The sequence below is a fragment of the Erpetoichthys calabaricus genome, chromosome 2 (assembly GCF_900747795.2).
Source record: "Erpetoichthys calabaricus chromosome 2, fErpCal1.3, whole genome shotgun sequence".
Classification (NCBI taxonomy): Eukaryota; Metazoa; Chordata; class Cladistia; order Polypteriformes; family Polypteridae; genus Erpetoichthys; species Erpetoichthys calabaricus.
The window spans coordinates 273,088,085-273,106,807 of NC_041395.2; the positions used below are offsets into that span (position 1 = coordinate 273,088,085).

An 18,723-nucleotide genomic window follows, 5' to 3' on the forward strand; every position below is an offset into this window, starting at 1 on the left:
AGTTTGTATGCGGGCGGCATGGTGGCGCAGTGAAAGGTGCCAGTTAGGAGACCCGGGTTCGCTTCCCTACGTGGAGTTTGAATGTTCTCCCCGTGTCTGTCTGGGTTTCCTCCAGGTACTCCGGTTTCCTCCCACAGTCCAAAGACATGCAGGTTAGGTGCATTGGCGATTCTAAATTGTCCCTGGTGTGTGGGTGTGTGCGCCCTGCGGTGGGCTGGCACCTTGCCCGGGGTTTGTTTCCTGCCTTGTGCCCTGTGTTGGCAGGGATTGGCTCCTGTATTTAGGATATAGCGGATTGGATAATGGATGGATGGACATTTGTATGCATAGCCCCATTTGCCCATTTTCGTTTTTTTTCTTTCTTCAGTAATATTTCAGCAAACCCGGAGCTTGTCAGTTCAAATCCTGGTACTGACACCACTGTGTGACCCTGAGGAAGTCACTTCACCTGCCTGTGCTGCAAAAAACAAAAGTAATGTAACAAATTGTACCTCAGATGTTGCAAGTTGCTGGAATAAAGGCATAAGTCAAATAGATAAATATGTATTATACACATAGGAACTATTCATTTATTTCATTTATTTTCACTTAAGTCATCTGCAGCAAACCTTTATAAATGAGGGTTTCTCCTTTTTAGATAGTGCAAACTGTTTCTTCTTCATTGAGGTTTTCTCTTGGAGAGCTTTTTTCATTTCATTGAAAATTAAAGCAGCAGCTGCCAAAATATGTAGCTTTCTTATTAATTTTTCAACATTGTGTAAAATAACTTTATAAAGTAACATAAAAGGTTTAAATACTGGTTATCCTTTTACACTAAAATATTACTAAAGAGATACAAAAAAAGTAAAATGCATATGTTGTTTTTCTTTAAGGAGATTAAATATTACTGAAGAAAGAAAAAAAAAAACTAAAACAGCCAAATGGGGCTATGCATACGAACTTAAAAGGTTTAAATAAAACAGAAATATATACCTTTATTTTTACTTCCTTAACTTGTGGAGGGTGTATCCTGTAGCAAAGCTCTAACTTTTTTCGTGAAAGCCCGTTTCAGTCAATAAGTCTTAAAAACAGGTGTAAAGATATTGACAATAAGCTACGCAAACCCACCAAGACATGGAATTGTTTAAATCAAGGCGCTGCGCTACCTTCTTTCAGATAGGCCCCAAGGCGTTCATATTTTTCCAAAGCAGTTCTGGTCTCCATCGGCATCTGTAGCTGAGTCGAAAAACACCATCCCATACTATTAGTTAACGATTAACACATTTCTATATGTATTGTAAGCATACAATACAACTGATAATATGTTGCGCTTATTTATCTGGTGTAGCGACATTTTTGCGCGTTTAACGGCTGAAATCCAACGTGGTTTGTGCCCTTCAGAATGAAAACAGTTTGCATTTACCTTTTTAATAAAAGGCGAGCTTTTAAGCCTGAGAAATCACCCCGTAAATGCACACGTTTAATTGCACATGTTAATATGTATGCTTACACAGTATTAAAAGACACTCAACAATTAACGTCATTTACCTTCGTTCCTGTGTTTGAGTCGTGCTGTAAATTCTTACTGTGAAATATAATTGACAAATAATTTGGTGAATGAACTTGTGAAGGAGGTGGAGCTGGAGTATTACGTCACTTCATTAACGAAAATGCCGTGATGTGCGGAAGGGCAGGGGGAGTGTGGGGGTTGACGGAGAATGTTTTCTTCAGCGCTCTTTGGGGCTCTTCCTTGTTTTCAGTTCACGTGATTACGTAGGAGGCGTGATGACGCGATACGCGACTCCGCCTCCTCCATTACAGTATATGGACAAAAAAGAGGTTCCAGTTATGACCATTACGCGTAGAATTTCGAAATGAAACCTGCCCTAACTTTTGTAAGTAAGCTGTAAGGAATAAGCCTGTCAAATTTCAGCCTTCCACCTACACGGGAAGTTGGAGAATTAGTGATGAGTCAGTCAGTCAGTCAGTGAGGGCTTTGCCTTTTATTAGTAAGGATACACACACTGCCTGGCCAAAAAAAAAAGGTCACACACACTAAGATTTCATTAGACCACCTTTAGCTTTGATTACGGCATGCATTCGCTGTGGCATTGTTTCGATAAGCTTCTGCAATGTCACAAGATTTAGTTCCATCCAGTGTTGCATTAATTTTTCACCAAGATCACAGTCTACAGATCACAGTCTACAGTAGGCACTAGGCATGATGGGTGCATCTCTTCATCTGCCTCTTTACCCTGATGCACCCATCACTCTGGAACAGGGTAAATCTGGACTCATCAGACCACATGACCTTCTTCCATTGCTCCAGAGTCCAATCTTTATGCTCCCTAGCTAATTGACTAGGGAGCATAAAGACTTTTTTTCCGGTTTGCCTCACTGATTAGTGGTTTTCTTACGGCTACACAGCTGTTCAGTCCCAATCCCTTGAGTTCCCTTCGCATTGTGCTTGTGGAAATGCTCTTACTTTCACTATTAAACATAGACCTGAGTTTTGCTGTTGTTTTTCTTTGTTTTCCACGATCATTCAGGATTTTTTTCCGGCCACATTTCTTCCTTGAAGACGATGGGTCCCCAATATCCTTCTAGTTTTTAATAATGTGTTGGACAATTCTTAACCCAATTTTAGTAGTTTCTGCAATCTCCTTAGATGTTTTTTCTGCTTGATGCATGCCAATGATTTGACCCTTCTCAAACAGACTAACATCTTTTCCATGACCATGAGATGTGTCTTTCGACATGGTTGTTTAAGAAATGAGAAGCAACTCATTGCACCAGTTGGGGTTAAATAACTTGTTGCCAGCTGAAAGATAATCACCCATGCAGTAATTATCCAATAGGAGGCTCATACTTATTTGCTTAGTTAAATCCAGGTGGCGACTTTTTTTTTGGCCAGGCAGTGTGTATATATATCTACAGTGCATCCAGAAAGTATTCACAGCGCATCACTTTTTCCACCTTTTGTTATGTTACAGCCTTATTCCAAAATGGATTAAATTCATTTTTTTCCTCAGAATTCTGCACACAACACCCCATAATGACAATGTGAAAAAAGTTTACTTGAGGTTTTTGCAAATTTATTAAAAATAAAAAAAAACTGAGAAATCACATGTACATAAGCATTCACAGCCTTTGCTCAATACTTTGTCGATGCACCTTTGGCAGCAATTACAGCCTCAAGTCTTGTGGAATATGATGCCACAAGCTTGGCACACCTATCCTTGGCCAGTTTTGCCCATTCCTCTTTGCAGCACCTCTCAAGCTCCATCAGGTTGGATGGGAAGCGTCGGTGCACAGCCATTTTAAGATCTCTCCAGAGATGTTCAGTCTAATTCAAGTCTGGGCTCTGGCTGGGCCACTCAAGGACATTCACAGAGTTGTCCTGAAGCCACTCCTTTGATATCTTGGCTGTGTGCTTAGGGTCGTTGTCCTGCTGAAAGATGAACTGTCGCCCCAGTCTGAGGTCAAGAGTGCTCTGGAGCAGGCTTTCATCCAGGATGTCTCTGTACATTGCTGCAGTCATCTTTCCCTTTATCCTGACTAGACTCCCAGTTCCTGCCACTGAAAAACATCCTCACAGCATGATGCTGCCACCACCATGCTTCACTGTAGGGATGGTGCCAGGTTTCCTCCAAACGTGACGCCTGGCATTCACACCAAAGAGTTCAATCTTTGTCTCATCAGACCAGAGAATTTTCTTTCTCATGGTCTGAGAGTCCTTCAGGTGCCTTTTGGCAAACTCCAGGCGGGCTGCCATGTGCCTTTTACTAAGGAGTGGCTTCCGTCTGGCCACTCTACCATACAGGCCTGATTGGTGGATTGCTGCAGAGATGGTTGTCCTTCTGGAAGGTTCTCCACAGAGGACCTCTGGAGCTCTGACAGAGTGACCATCGGGTTCTTGGTCACCTCCCTGACTAAGGCCCTTCTCCCCTGATCGCTCAGTTTAGATGGCCGGCCAGCTCTAGGAAGAGTCCTGGTGTTTTTGAACTTCTTCCACTTACGGATGATGGAGGCCACTGTGCTCATTGGGACCTTCAAAGCAGCAAACATTTTTCTGTAACCTTCCCCAGATATGTGCCTCAAGACAATCCTGTCTCGGAGATTTACCGACAATTCCTTTGACTTCATGCTTGGTTTGTGCTCTGACATGAACTGTCAACTGTGGGACCTTATATAGACAGGTGTCTGCCTTTCCAAATCATGTCCAGTCAACTGAATTTACCACAGGTGGACTCCAATTAAGCTGCAGAAACATCTCAAGGATGATCAGGGGAAACAGGATGCACCTGAGCTCAATTTTGAGCTTCACAGCAAAGGCTGTGAATACTTATGTACATGTGCTTTCTCAATTTTATTTTTAATAAATTTGCAAAAACCTCAAGTAAACTTTTTCATGTTGTCATTATGGGGTGTTGTGTGTAGAATTCTGAGGAAAAAAATTAATCCATTTTGGAATAAGGCTGTAACATAACAAAATGTGGAAAAAGTGATGTGTTGTGAATACTTTCTGGATGCACTGTATCTATCAATTTTTTTTCTGTTCTTTTTTAAAGTTACATTACTAGATTGGTCTGTTCACCTACTTTAAGGTTATCACACATGTACAGATCCTCTTCACATAAGTGCTGCATCAGTAATTTCCTGCTCTGCCATTCGTTCCCTAGTACACCACATAGGGACTCACTGTCTTCAGCACTAACGTACAGGTGTCTCCGAGACGCATGAAGATTCAAACATCTTTCGATTATATGCCATTTACCAACCAACAGTGGCTTATCACTTTTGTTGTTCTTATTGAGGTGCCCCTCTCTGCCTTAATAACCCAGGCAGGGCAGAGAAAATGACAATCTCCCCTTACACCAGATGCCATAAAATTTACTTTATTATTTTAGCCATTCTAGATATAAAGTATAGAAATTTAAAGGCATTATTGTATTTATTAAAGTACTGTATAATAATACCAAAAGAAGAAATTAGAATAAAAAAATAGTAAATTCTAGATATATATAGTATTAGAAAGCTTACTGTAAATCAAGAATTTGAAAAGTGGATATTTTCCTGGGTGGCTTTTTGATTCATCAGTTGGTGTGATGCATAAGCTACATTGTCCGACATCTAGAAGAACAGGTCTCTTTTTCTGTCATGTCTTAGTCTCTGACGTCGCTTCTTCCTGTTGTCTTGGTCCCTTAGACAGGCTTTTATTTATGTTAAAATCACAAGTGGGCTCTGTAACATGAGAACATTACACACGCATGATTGGTCAGCTATCCTGGTTATGGTTGGAACTGCCCAAAAGCTTTGATCCTGTATGTATCTGTACAGTCTCTTGTTGACTCAGTTTTTGTTTACCAATAGGTTGTAAACTGATCACTTTAAACTAAAAGCACCATAAATTACTTGAATAACAAAACCCATCCTTGAAGTTATAAATTATTTGTCACAAGCAGACAAATTGTACGGTTATTGTTGAAAATTAAGAAAGAATCCAGATATTTTTCAATAAGCTGCTTTAAATTGTCCTGTAGATGTCTTTGTTATGTGAGTTGCTTAAGGGTACTGTAAATTCCTTTATAAATTAGTTTCTTTATAGTTCATCGTGGTTCATTTGAACAAAATTTAAAACTTAATATAAGTAGCCTTTAGTTTAAAAAAATTCAGATTTTATTCTCCAGGACAACTAGTTTATATATTTGCATTTTGTTTGTGATTGTTATATCAGCACCTTTTGTTGTTTAACACTAGAATTCCTGAAGCCTATGAAATGTGTAATCCCGACCCACCTTAAATCCATTTGCACCTCTCCATCAGTGTCTGTTGTGTTGTAAACGCGTCGATCAGCACAAACAGCAAGCGGCCTGCTGTCCCATCCCCCGCGTTGATGGAGCTCAACTTGGGCAAAACCTTCTCCCAGCTCAAGCCAAGGCTCCTTATCTGTGTGTGAGGTTCCAGGAGTTGTGTTGGGTAAATAATACAGTATGTCGTTGTTTGGAATACATGCATTGCATGTGTGTTCCGTGTCTACAAAGATCTGGGTAAGTGAAGGATGAAAGGAAATGCGAAGCAAGAAATGCTGAACACATACCTAAAGCAGAAACTTTTTCCATGTTATGCTAATAATGATGTGAAGTGTATAATGTGTTAGTCTAAATATCAAATAAACACTTGCGGTTTTGTTCAAGAATATAACCAAAGGGAAATAAAAATATTTGATATACATGTTGCTGTCAATGCGTTAAAAAACCAAGCTCAAATGTCAGTCGACAGGGAGTTTATACATGTTCTTGAATGGTGCAGAGGTAAGAACCACTGCCTTATAACCTAAAGGTCCCGGGTTTGAGACTGGGCACTCCGTGTTTTGAGTAGTGAGCTGCTGTATGTTGTATGTTTTTATTATATTATAGTTATAATAATAATAGCAGCTCACTACAACAGGTTTGAAAGCTACTGAGCACATTCAAAGCAAAATCATCACCTTGGTATGTTTCACTACCATTTGAACCAGAATCTATCATGCTATTACTATCAGCTCCTGAAGAACTGTCACTATTCTCACACACTAACTTGCTTTCTTCATCACATGCTTTACGCGCCCATATGCTGCTTGCTCTGTCACCGCAAAATGCTGTGTGAACAGCCACCCTCCGTCACCAGCCGCCGTTCACTGGATGAATAAATGCATGTGGCTCATGGTGGATGACTTTCGGTTTTAGAGTTAAAAGTTACAAGACTTAAAGACTAACATCATGAATATTTCAAAAACGAAAACTAAAATATTTTTAGTAAATTATTATTTTATTTCAGTTAATCTTTGCAGCTAGTTTTGTTTAGTTTTAGTTTTTCATTTCAGTTTGGTTAATTATTTATTTCAGTTTACGAAATGTTTTTTTATTAATAGCTTCAGTTTTTATTTTAATTTTCATTAATTATAATGACCTTAGTCCTTCACGATTTGCGCAGAATACCCAAAAGGGAACACCATAGGTTAAATTTTGTTGTGAAATTTAGTTTGTGTCCCCAACTCCTGCTGTGAGTTATAACACATTACAATTCAGCTGCTATTATAGTATGTTGTAATGATCTTTAAGTGTTTTGTCCTCGTTATCATTTATTTAGCAAACACCAGTATTCAAAGCAACTTACAAAAAAATCTGTAAAATAAATTTGAGTGTTCATCAAAGAACTACCAAGTTAATAAACTGTATAGGGTACACTTTTAAATTAAAGCACAGGAATCATAGGCTAATTTGGTAATGCAGGCAGTGGACAGACTGGATGTGAGGTGCCTGATTTATTGCTTTGATGGATGGTAGTCTTGTTTGAGTGCAGAGGTTGGGAGGAGATGGTCTGGGGATAAGATACACATTTAAATTAATCTGAATCTCATTTTTCCCTTTATAGTGGCAGCAAAAATAAGTATACGTGACACGAGTATTTTTTTCACTAGGCTCCGTGATTATAACAAGCTTACCTCAAAACATCTTTCTTCCTTACCTGAAATAACTACTTTACCTTGAAACTTTTTTCCTTACCTGAAAAATCTCAGAAAGTATTATTGTACATAAGTAATCAATGTGACTTATGATAATAATGACATTAAAGTACAAGAATAGTAAAATAATACAAATCTTTAAGTGAATGTTATGAAAGTTTGATTGGTGTGCCTTTTGTGTGTGACTTAGTTATTATTTGGCGTTTTGTAGCAGCACATTGATCAAATGTGTTTATTGCATTAATATTCTTTAAAATCTTCAACTAAAAATATTTGCAGCAAGTTGCCTAGAAAAAAATGTGTTGAGACAAAGTTTACACACTTACTCATGAATATTTAATATAATTTCACTTTTATTGAAAAGGTTGGAACGAGTATTTTCCATTTACTGAATATTAAAGTTCAGACTAAATTTTAACTTTTTAACATCTCACAATCATTTACATTACCATTTAGTACAAATTGTACATTTTTGTTATTCTATTTACTGCAAGTATAATAATTTTCTATTTGATACTGAAATTGCCTTTACTTTACTTCTCAAAGACCTTACTTAGAAGAGCCACGTAATGTGATTGTACACAAAGGAGCAGAACCTCTGGGGATCTCTATCGTGAGTGGAGAGAATGGTGGCATTTTTGTGTCAAAAGTCACTGGTGGAAGCATTGCGCATCATGCTGGCCTCGACTATGGTGATCAACTTCTAGAGGTAAATCTTTGTTATTGCATATACAATTACATAGAGGACTTAAAGGGAGCGCTGAAACATTTTATTAGGTTGCTAGCTAAAGAGGTATGTGTTTCTGGGATTTTGCCCGTGGCCTAGGTTTTGACAGCTTGTTTCAGGCTATGTTTATATTTTGCAAACATTTCCTATCTATACAGGTACTGTAACTGCATCAAACTATTTAATCCCCTCATTAGTTTTTGAGTTAATTAGAAATTCTGAATTATTATGTATTTATTAGAAGGATTTTAATAAACATTTTTGTATATACTCTTAAATGCCTGATAAGCATGTTAACATTTGTTTGGACATTCTGTTTGAACACATAAAAAATAAAACACTATAGTTTACTTTAAAGATTAAACTGTTAAAAAACTAACATTACAATTGTTACAACATATATGTGACTACTGTACACAGCTTTTAAAAGAAACCCCAGATTTACTTTTTTTTCTCTTATCTGTATGCATCTGATAGATAATGAAATAGGATTTTAAAGTTGCTTTTGTCTTCCTTCAGTATTTCTAAAGAAATTGTTGAATGGCTATTGCTCCCTAATGCAAGTGCCAATTTATCCCAACAGTACAATGGAATAAACCTGAGAAATGCAACAGAACAACAAGCTCGACTGATAATTGGACAACAGTGTGATACCATAACAATCCTGGCACAGTACAACCCACACATGTATCAGCTGGGCAACCATTCACGATCAAGGTGACCTCAATATTGTAATATTAGTTTGTGATTACATTTTTTGTTGAATTTTTAAAAAGTTTTTCAGCCATAAAACATAATATAATGTGTATATAAGAAACAAAAAATTTTCTGAGTATCCTGTTGCTTTAAAATGCATTAATGATTAAGCCAGATATTTTACCATGTAACTTTAAGATAGTTGTTGAGTTTATCTTGTAAGCGTTCATGGTACATACTGTTTCAGTCTTTATATCACATATACTGCACTAATACTATGTGCACTAGTGTTTCACAAATTCTTCTAAAGCAATACTGTAATGAAATTAACCAAGACATGTCGCAAAGCAAAACAAAACAAAGCTACCTTGAGTTTAGTTTGGACTCATCAAGAGAAATAGTCTTATTTTGAATCAGCCAGATACAGGTACCTTTGGCACAAATAATTAAAATTGTATCCTTGCTCCATTACTTCAGCATTGAAACATGCCCAATCATGTGTATCTGTCATATTTGAAGCCATACTCTGTTAACTCTTTACGCAGTCATAACCCCACAACTGTCTCAAGTTTTATGATGAATATGCATTACTGATTGTGCTTAATTTTGAACGTAATAAAGTTTTCTCTCTTTAGGTTTACAGTGAAGTTTTCAAAAAATACCTGGCCAATGCCAGTTAACACAGCTATTTAAAATAAAGATCAATTAAAATCTGATGGTGTTCATTTACATGATGATAAATCAAAGGTGTATGTCTTTGGATGGAAAAGCAGGTTTTATCTGTGATCTGTATACAGACGTAAACATCCTTTCTTTCTCTTAAAGTCTCATTGGCTAATTTCATTCATGCTCAACTAAGTGATAATACAAGTGTAATGATTTTTTTCTGTTACCCTTGCATAAAGCTTTTGTTGAATAAATAAAAAAATAAAAAAACAACATGATGGCTGTCTCTTAAATCTAACGGCCTATGTTCAACATCTGCACATGGACATTGTCCCTGTGGAGTTTTCACATTTTCCTCAGGCCTGGGTGAATTGTTCTCCCACTTCCCAAAAGATTCATAGGATAAGTTATTTGGTGATGCTAAATTGGCCGTTTGTGTGTATGAGTCAATGCTCTATCCATGGCAATTTAATGACTTGAGTTGAATTAAGCAAGTTTGAAAAATTGAGAGCAAGAAATTTCTCATTAATGTGATTTTATGCAGTTGTAGAGTATTACAAAAGTCTTTCACTGTAATCAAGAATTTAACTTTAATAAAATGTTAACTTCCTTTCTTCTATTTGAGAAGGTTTATATATTGCCATAGCTTTATTTAGTAATTTTGGATTTGATGTATTGTTGTGCCATGTACTATATTGTTACTGCATGTGCCTGTGTCAGTGAATCTAGCCACAAATGGATTTTACTTTACTGTGAGGTATACTGACAGTAAATTTAACTGAACTGCAAAGAAGCAACCAACTCTGTCATAATCAGCAACATGCATAAAAGCTTTTTCTGCCATGGTGTCAATTAATTATAAATTCTAGCTTGGGGAAAGAAATTTGCTTTGTAGGTCAGTAACATCTAAAGATTAAATAGTTTAAAATTGTATAAGTATAACAGTCAGCATATAAATAAAGCTTACTTGGTATCTGTATTTATTGATGTGTTTGTGCAGTTGTTTTTGTGTGTTGCTGGAACAGATTTAATGAAAAGTAGAGGATTGCTCAGTTATTGTCCAACTTGAAGCACAATGTATATGGCATCTTAATGCAGCTTTGGGTAATGGCAGAAGCAAAGAGAGTGTTTTGAAGTACTACTGTACAGTGTAATCTATAATTTTTCTACGCTTGCAACCTGTTACTAATCCTGACCTACGTTTGCAGTTAATTACATTAAGAATAGGAGTCCTGGGGCCTCATGTATAACGCCGTGCGTAGAACTCACACTATAACATGGCGTAAGCACAAAAGCGGGATTGTGCGTACGCACAGAAAAATCCAGATGCAGGAATCTGTGCGCACGCATACTTTCACGTTCTTCCACTACATAAATCCCGATCGGCGTGAACAGTAACGCACGTGCACGCGCCTTCTGTCCCTCCCCAACTCCTCCCAGAATTACGCCTCTTTCAATATGCAAATCAATATAAATAGCCTTCTGTGAAAAGACAATGGGAAAAGCACGGGGGAAATATAAGAATTTCAGCAAATACCAAGTGGAGGAAAAGGAAAAACGTACTATTTGTTGGTTTAAGCAGTGGTATAATCAACAAAAGAAAGTTGATCGAGTGACAGAGTGTCGGAGAAACTCGAAGGCTCAACTTCACAAAGTCGCACAGTGCCCGAAATAAAAAAGAAATCACATATCAAAGTCGCCGTGAAAAGGCGAGTCGTAGCCCACCATCTGAGTGTCATATGAAAGCTTATCAGGGTACAGAAAAAAAAATAGGCACACAGTGGGAAAAAAGCACGAAATGTCAACTTTAATCTCGAAATTTCACGTAGTTTATTTTGCCATTAAAGTAGAACATCATAAACTTCATCTTAAAATCGTTTATTTTACTAGTTTCTCAAGTAGCACGTTAAATGCTTTGTTCTGTATTTGATCTTCTATGTGCTCTATGTATGTGAATCACTACGTGCTTCTGTTCTTTCTCTTTCTCCGACACAGAATCCATTACATTTGTGATATTACAGCTCTCTGAATAATTAAAATACTGACATGTATACGTGATATCATTTTCATGATGATAGGAATGAAAACATGTTATTAAACATGGGAACACGGTGGGGCAGTGATTGTTCATATCTCACGCAAGAGGCTTGCTGCGCCATGTGCGACCTTCGATGAAATAATTTATTACAGAAGTACTGTCTCTTTCAAACGTACTAACCTCCAATTCCTGTCCTTACTTTTCTTTCTCCAAATGACCAATCGCCACACAATCAGCTCTGTAATAGACGTTAAGCCATCTGTAAGCTTAGAACGCCGATTCTTCAAAACTTTTAAGGAACATCGAAATATCTTCGTAGTACATGTTTAATTATTCTATCCGTCTATCTTTCCAGTGTCGCGTCAGCGCAAGAATACAACGCAATGCAGGAACAATCCCTGAGCTAGCTAGCGCTGCGGCACCGTGTCCTCACATGTTTAATTATTAACAATACAGATTATTTAAATGAAGTTAAAGTTTTAGCTGTATAATATAATCAACATATTTTGCTGCATTTCATCTAAAAAATGAATACCGTCATCATATGTAAATACGCACTTTATAAAGTGGCGCAGGTTGTGCAATATTATAACTGTAGTGCAAGTTTACAGTGAGGTGATTGTACTTGTAAGTAAACAGTTATATAAGGAGCACTTGATGGACTGATTGAGTGCGTTTAGAGTTCTTGGGATGAAACCTTTTGTAAACCGCGAAGTCTGTACTGGGAAGTCTCTATAAAGCGTTTTGCCATGGCTCAGGCAGCGTCTGCTTCATGCTGTATACCGATAATTCTCTTTCCGATCAGCTGCTGCTGTGATTCCCCACTCAGATACAGTGATATAAATACTCCGAGTGGTGCAGCGAGAGTAATATGGAAAAAGATGGATCTGCTGTGGCAACCCTTAACGGGAGCAGCTGAAAGAAGAAGAAGATGCAGTGAGAGTTACAACGCTAAAGCAGTTATGGTATTTGGAATACAATGGCTATTCCCTGGACCATTATTTTGCTGCAGGTTAATTACAATCAGATGCATTACACTAATAAACAATATGCAGTTAGTTTCAGTGTATTTATAAAGCAGCGTCAGGAATGTGGATCTAAGAAAGAAAGGTGATCACACAGGAACAGTAGCACTGCTTTGACGCTGGGTGCCGCCAGTCTGCAAAACCGATCGGAGAAATTGCGTACGCCAAGGTATGAGTTACCGTGGAAATGTGCGTGGCTTTACGCCAAGTTTAGGTATTATACATCGCGATTTGAGCGTGGAAAGGTTCGTACGCAACATTTCTGTGCGTACGCACCGTTTATACATGAGGCCCCTGGTCATTTCTTTTACAGAATTTAAGCCATCCAAAACTGTAATGAGACTTGACTGATTCTAAAAGCTTTTCATTGGAATGTGATCTAGACCAAGAACTTTGAGATGTGATGAGAGATTTTGTTTATGCTGCAGATTCCTCTCAGTAAAATTACTGATTCCAGTTAGACATCTTCAGTTCCTTGTCACTCTGGTCTTGCTGTGACAATACATGAGGTGCAGAGCTTGACCCTGATAATAGTGGTTCATAGATCACCAGTCAAACTGCCTCTCTCATGAGTGACTGCATTTCGCACAAGGGGGAGCAAGAATCTTATTGTTGCCTCTGGTCAACTAAAATATAGTTCATTAGGAAGCTTCCTTTTGAATTGGTAAGTGGTGTTAATAAAAAAGATGGGTTTATCTGTAGACAATGAAGTAACACGATGGATATTTATGGCCACCATCCTGTTTAATACACTTCTTCAGAACATTTGTAAAGAAAGATGATAGTGGTATCAAAATGTTACATACCATAAAATGATGGTGATCTTTTCAGACTTCTCAAATATCTGCAAATTATTTCAAGACAATTTATAATCGGTTCTCTTCCATTTTAAGATATTTCAAATGTATTTCAAGATATGTAAAGTCAGTTCTAAGATATCTTCTGTTGACAGTGTATGGATTTTAAGAGCTCTATAATTCACTTTGAGTTATCTCCATGTCATTTCCTGTACAATTTGCTTTTAGGTCACTTTTAAGCATTGTATAGTCCATTCTTTCAGCGGTACTTCCTGCACATTTTAGATATTTCAAAAGGCATTTGAGATATCACAGAATGCTCAGAAAATTATTTTGAGATATCTTGACATACATTTAAAGTATCTTAAGCCACATTAAAAGCTATTTTGGGTGTTTTTAGCAATTTGAGGTATCTTTTAATTGTATTTCAGATATCTGCAAATGATATTTTGGTATCTTTAACTGCATTGCTGCCTTTTTAAAGATATTTTAAAATGTATTTGAGATATCTTAAAATAAAATCAGGATGCACTCCTCTAGAACATGGTCACTTGAGAAACTTTTATAAATCTTAGTAAACCATATATACATCTTCACAATGATAATACTAATGTATGTAATGTCTAGTAAGAAATTTACAATTGATGTAGAAATGTAATTGAACTATGTAAATACTGTTGTTTTTATATGTATGTACGCAAGCCCCCCTGGCGCCCAACCCCAAGTTGCAGCCAGGCTGCTGCTCACATTGTGAAAAGTGGGGGCTGAACGCACCCCAAGGAGACGTGGCCAGTCCTCTGAAACCCCCTCTTAAACGATGATACAATGGGAAACAAATTACAGTTTTTCTTTTTTTTTTTTTCTTTGCTTGATCAGCTGCTGACTTGCTGCTTCCGTGCTGCATGATCTGCATCTCATGCGTGGCTTCAAACATTTAAAAGCCTGTACAGCAGCTGTCCTCTTTGTCTTTTATTTCAGGCCCTGGGCATGATTAAATCTCTTGGCACTCTTGGTTAAGTCTCTTCTCACGGGACATGAGCTCTTGATATTTTTTAGTTTATAATTTAAAAATGGAATAAGAATCTGAAAATCTATCACATCACATTAAAGTTCGATAAATTCTGAAAAGAATGATATCAAACATATATGTAGGTTTTTAAAATAAGCCTGATTTAAAGTGTGACAAAAAACATCACATGAAATTGTTGCACTTTTAGGCTTAGGATTTTATATATATAGAGAGTAGATTTTAAGAGGAAATAATCTTTATTTTTTTGGTAATATTATGGGAAAAATAGGCATTACATTTTTAGGTTTTCTTGATGATTTTTCTTTTATTTTACAGCTCTCGGTTGCAGCAAGTCAGCAATCATTCAACTCCTCAAGGCAGTGGAGCAACTACTCCCGACAATCATTCTCTTATTGATACACTAAGTGAACAAGATGAAGGGACAATGACTCCTCCTTCCAAGCAAACAACTCCCACTACCAGCCCTCGTATTTCAGTTAGGTAAGAGTTTATCTGTTACTTGTTTTATGTATTTCATTGCCATAAACTGAATACACAGGTGTGGGGGGAATAAGAGTCTTAAAATGAGGTATGTTATGCATAAACCCTAGATAAGGCTCTTAATCTATTACCAAAACCAAAGTAGTGCCAAACCTTAAGAAAAGCCAGTAAAAGCAGACAAACTTATTTCTTAACATAATTTCCATGAATATGAATCTTCATATGAATATTTTTTATCCCACTCAAATTAAAGATTTGATTTCTTAGGTAACCACTTTCCTATAATTATTATTTTTTTGATGTCTTCATCACTGGTATAGATTGTCCAATGAAGATTACCTTTCAAACTTGGTAACAGGTGGTATCGTCACACAGGGCCATGTCTGGAGAACAGGAGAGTGTGCCATCTCTTCAAATTCACAATTCACAAGCCCATTGCAACCAGTACAGTGTGTTTTGGGATATCTCTCTATTATAAAAAAAAAAAAAATCCTGGAGAGAAACAGTAGGGCGTCGAGACGTGATCTTCTTGTTAAGATCACGGAAGACAGTTAGAAGACCCGCGAGGACCTTAAACATGAGGCATTGTGCCAAGAGACTGACCCAGGATCGTCTCGCGATGACATAGAACATGAGATTCTTGCAAGACACACCCTACTTAATCAATATCAAATAAGACAACAGGGCAGCAAAACATTAAGTCTTGTGAAGGATTTGAGCACACACAGATCCAGGGTCTCAGTGCATATAAAGCGTATAAGGACAATACGTTATAAATGAAATGTCGACGAATAAGCGAAGAAGAAAGCAGCGCGGAGAAAAGAGACTCGAAAGCGTTGGAGAGAAAAAAGAGCAAAAAAGAAAAAAAAATCTAGGTGCAAATTCAGAAAATAAGGAAAGTAATTATCAGCCCGTAACTAGTGGAATTGAAACAAATTATGTCCAATTGGGCTCAGAAGTAGAACTTCATAAACACGTTCACAAACGTTGGCGCTATACACATGCAGAGCAGATTATGAAAGCAGTGGAATTCAAAAGGTTAAAAAAAAAAAAAGTGCAAATGTGGAGAAAGTTAAAGAATATGAAAGTAGGAAAATTATATTACTCGAAAAGGGAAAATAATGACCATGGACCAGGTGTCATTGAAAAAAGAGCTGGACAAAGCGAGGTCAGAAATAAAAGACAGAGTAGAAAACAAAGTAAAACGTCATAAAGAGGTTACAAAACAAAGGGGCCAAACACATGTAGAGAATGTTAGAGATAATTAAAACTGGAATTGAAAAGACTCAAAAAAAAAAAAAACACAAAAAAAACATGTAGGCTCAAAACACATGCAGAGCAAGATACAGAATATGAAAGCAGAAAAAAATGACAGTATCAAAAAAAGAAAGTAAACATCGCATTAACGCAAAAAAAAGAGGAATTATTACTCGGAGAAACAACTAAAAGGCGAATAGTGATCGAATATATGGACACAGGTGATGTATCAGAAGTATGTAAATATGGTAAGGCTTTGAAGTTTAAGTCAGAGAATTTCAAAAACATATTTTACCTCTCATGCATTTATTGGTTATCTTTACAAAAAAAATTATGAACTGCTGATGATGTAGATCGCTTTGTCTGTGCTGAAATTCCAAACAGAGAAACCTATCCTGAATTATGGTACAAAGTCATTAAACACATGTCTCACTGACCTCATTTAAAAGATTCAGCATATTGGGACTCGAAAAATTCCAAATATTGTTTTTACATAAGTTCTGAAATAAAAGTGAAATTAATGAAGTAGCAACAATTCAAAGAAAAAAAAATCTTAAAAGTGTGTATCCGGAAAACCATACACGGGGGTTGGCGAGCAAAGCGAGCAGGGGGCAAAGCCCCCTAGTTATTGTAAAGTAGAAGAGAGATGATGAACTGCTTTCCTTTCCGCTTTGTCCTAATTGACTGCTGTAAAAGCCAAAGCAAATGAGCATAATATTGCCTTGTTTCTAGCACAACATGCTGTGACAAATGTACAGAGGAAAACAGCATAGCAACAAATGCGTGCTGCTAGTAATTCTCTCTTTCTATCTCTAGCACTTCAGTCTCAAGTTCTTTAATAAGCAGGACTAGTACTTCAGCTTGACATCTGTCAGTGTTTTAGTGGCTTAACACATTAATAAAAACACAAACTCATATGCCAGCTGCAGACATTGAAGCTTTTCAGGCTGTAAAATGCTAGTTAAGCTATGCAGACTAGACAAGTGAATGAAGTTATGAAGAAGAAGAGTGCAAGGATTATGTTATATGTTCATTGCAGTTGTGTGCTAGTCTGCTTTTTAATACTACTCCCTGACTAGTCCTATCTGCTGCAAAGTAATTTAAAATATGTTATAGAGAGGGTAAATCATTGAAAATTTAACATGTCTTCATTTACTTTTAGCGCTTATTTGGCTTCAGATCCTAAGTTCCACTTTTCTTAATTTGGGTTAATATAGAAACTACGTCCCATGCAGTAAGACCACGTTCTTGTTGATTATACAAGAAACACTTTGAGCATGGGGAAGGTACTACTTAAGTAAAATAAGAACATAAGAAATTTGACAAACGAGGGGAGAATATCCAGTCCATCAAGCTTGTTTATTTAGCTAACAGCTAAGGTGATGACGTCACTCCACATGGCGCAGTCTCCTCCTACCTGTATCCTTTAATATTTTATTATATTTATTATTATTATTAGTAAAGACATATGACAGTGTCACTTATATGGTAACACCATCTGGGATTTAAATGAGAAAAACAAAATGAGTGTGGTTATAATTAAGTATGCATTGTATTTAGAAGAATAATTCATAGATGGATTATGCCACATTATATACAATGTCTAAATGCAGCATCTGTTCATATGTAACTGTTGTTTGCTACAGGTGGTGAGTAAACTGATAATATTCTAATGTTGATGCCTCTGCTTGGGGAGGGAGCATAATTTCAATATTGTAAAAAGCTGTGGGCACGTTATCGCAAGACACAAAGTGTAAAGCTAATAACATTTTAACATGCAGGAAAACCTTTTCTTCATTTTATGTGAGTGTCCACTAAGTTAAATTCCACTAGCTGCACATTTGTCACTGTGCTGTTTTGTCCCACTCACACCTGTTTTTGTGCCAAACTGGTTATGTTGGCTTTTTGATTCATGTAATCAAATACAGACTACACCCTCAACATCATGAAAATTGTGAATGTGATCTTGCAGGCACTGGCTTAATACATTAATTCTTTGCTGCTGGAGCATCACCATGCTTCCATTGATTGTGTTGTTTTTAGGACTGTAGGTCATTCTGATATATCCATTTTTCATCTCCAGGTGTGAAGTACTTCAGATTTCTCCCAGTCTGAATAAATTCTCTTACAAGTCTCCTTGGTATATTTTATGTGGTTACTTTATTTCAGGAGTCAACAGTCTGGCCTACTTTGTACACAGACCTTGCTTACTGTATGTTGAATTGTTTATAAAGAATGGATTCAGCTGATCCATCATTAATGTCTGTATTATCTCACACCCTCGCTTTTTGAACTTCCATTTCCAAGGCAGAAACTTTTTGTTTTCATTTTGTCAGTATAGAAAGCCAGTCAGACCTTATGTCATCTTCAAGACTCCATACAACAACAGATTTTTAAAGCCCATTTCCTGTCTGTGATAAATGAAGGGAGCTATTCCTAATACATATTGACTAAATGGGAGCTATTCCTAATATATATTGACTAAGTGAAAATGAGTCTCTAATGGTTAAATGTTCTGTAT

At 36.9% G+C, this 18,723-nt stretch overlaps 1 protein-coding gene across 3 annotated transcripts in view; it reads left to right on the forward strand.

Annotated features, from left to right (window-relative positions):
• The window catches only part of dlg5a (discs, large homolog 5a (Drosophila)), a 240,053-nt gene that overhangs the window by 187,059 nt on the left and 34,271 nt on the right, over nt 1-18,723 (forward strand). For all 3 annotated transcript variants that reach the window (XM_051923726.1, XM_051923727.1, XM_028795545.2), the window contains 3 exons: nt 8,033-8,195; nt 8,797-8,930; nt 14,781-14,945. In XM_051923726.1, coding sequence (XP_051779686.1) covers nt 8,033-8,195; nt 8,797-8,930; nt 14,781-14,945 — 462 coding nt within the window. The remainder of the gene's footprint in view (nt 1-8,032; nt 8,196-8,796; nt 8,931-14,780; nt 14,946-18,723) is intronic.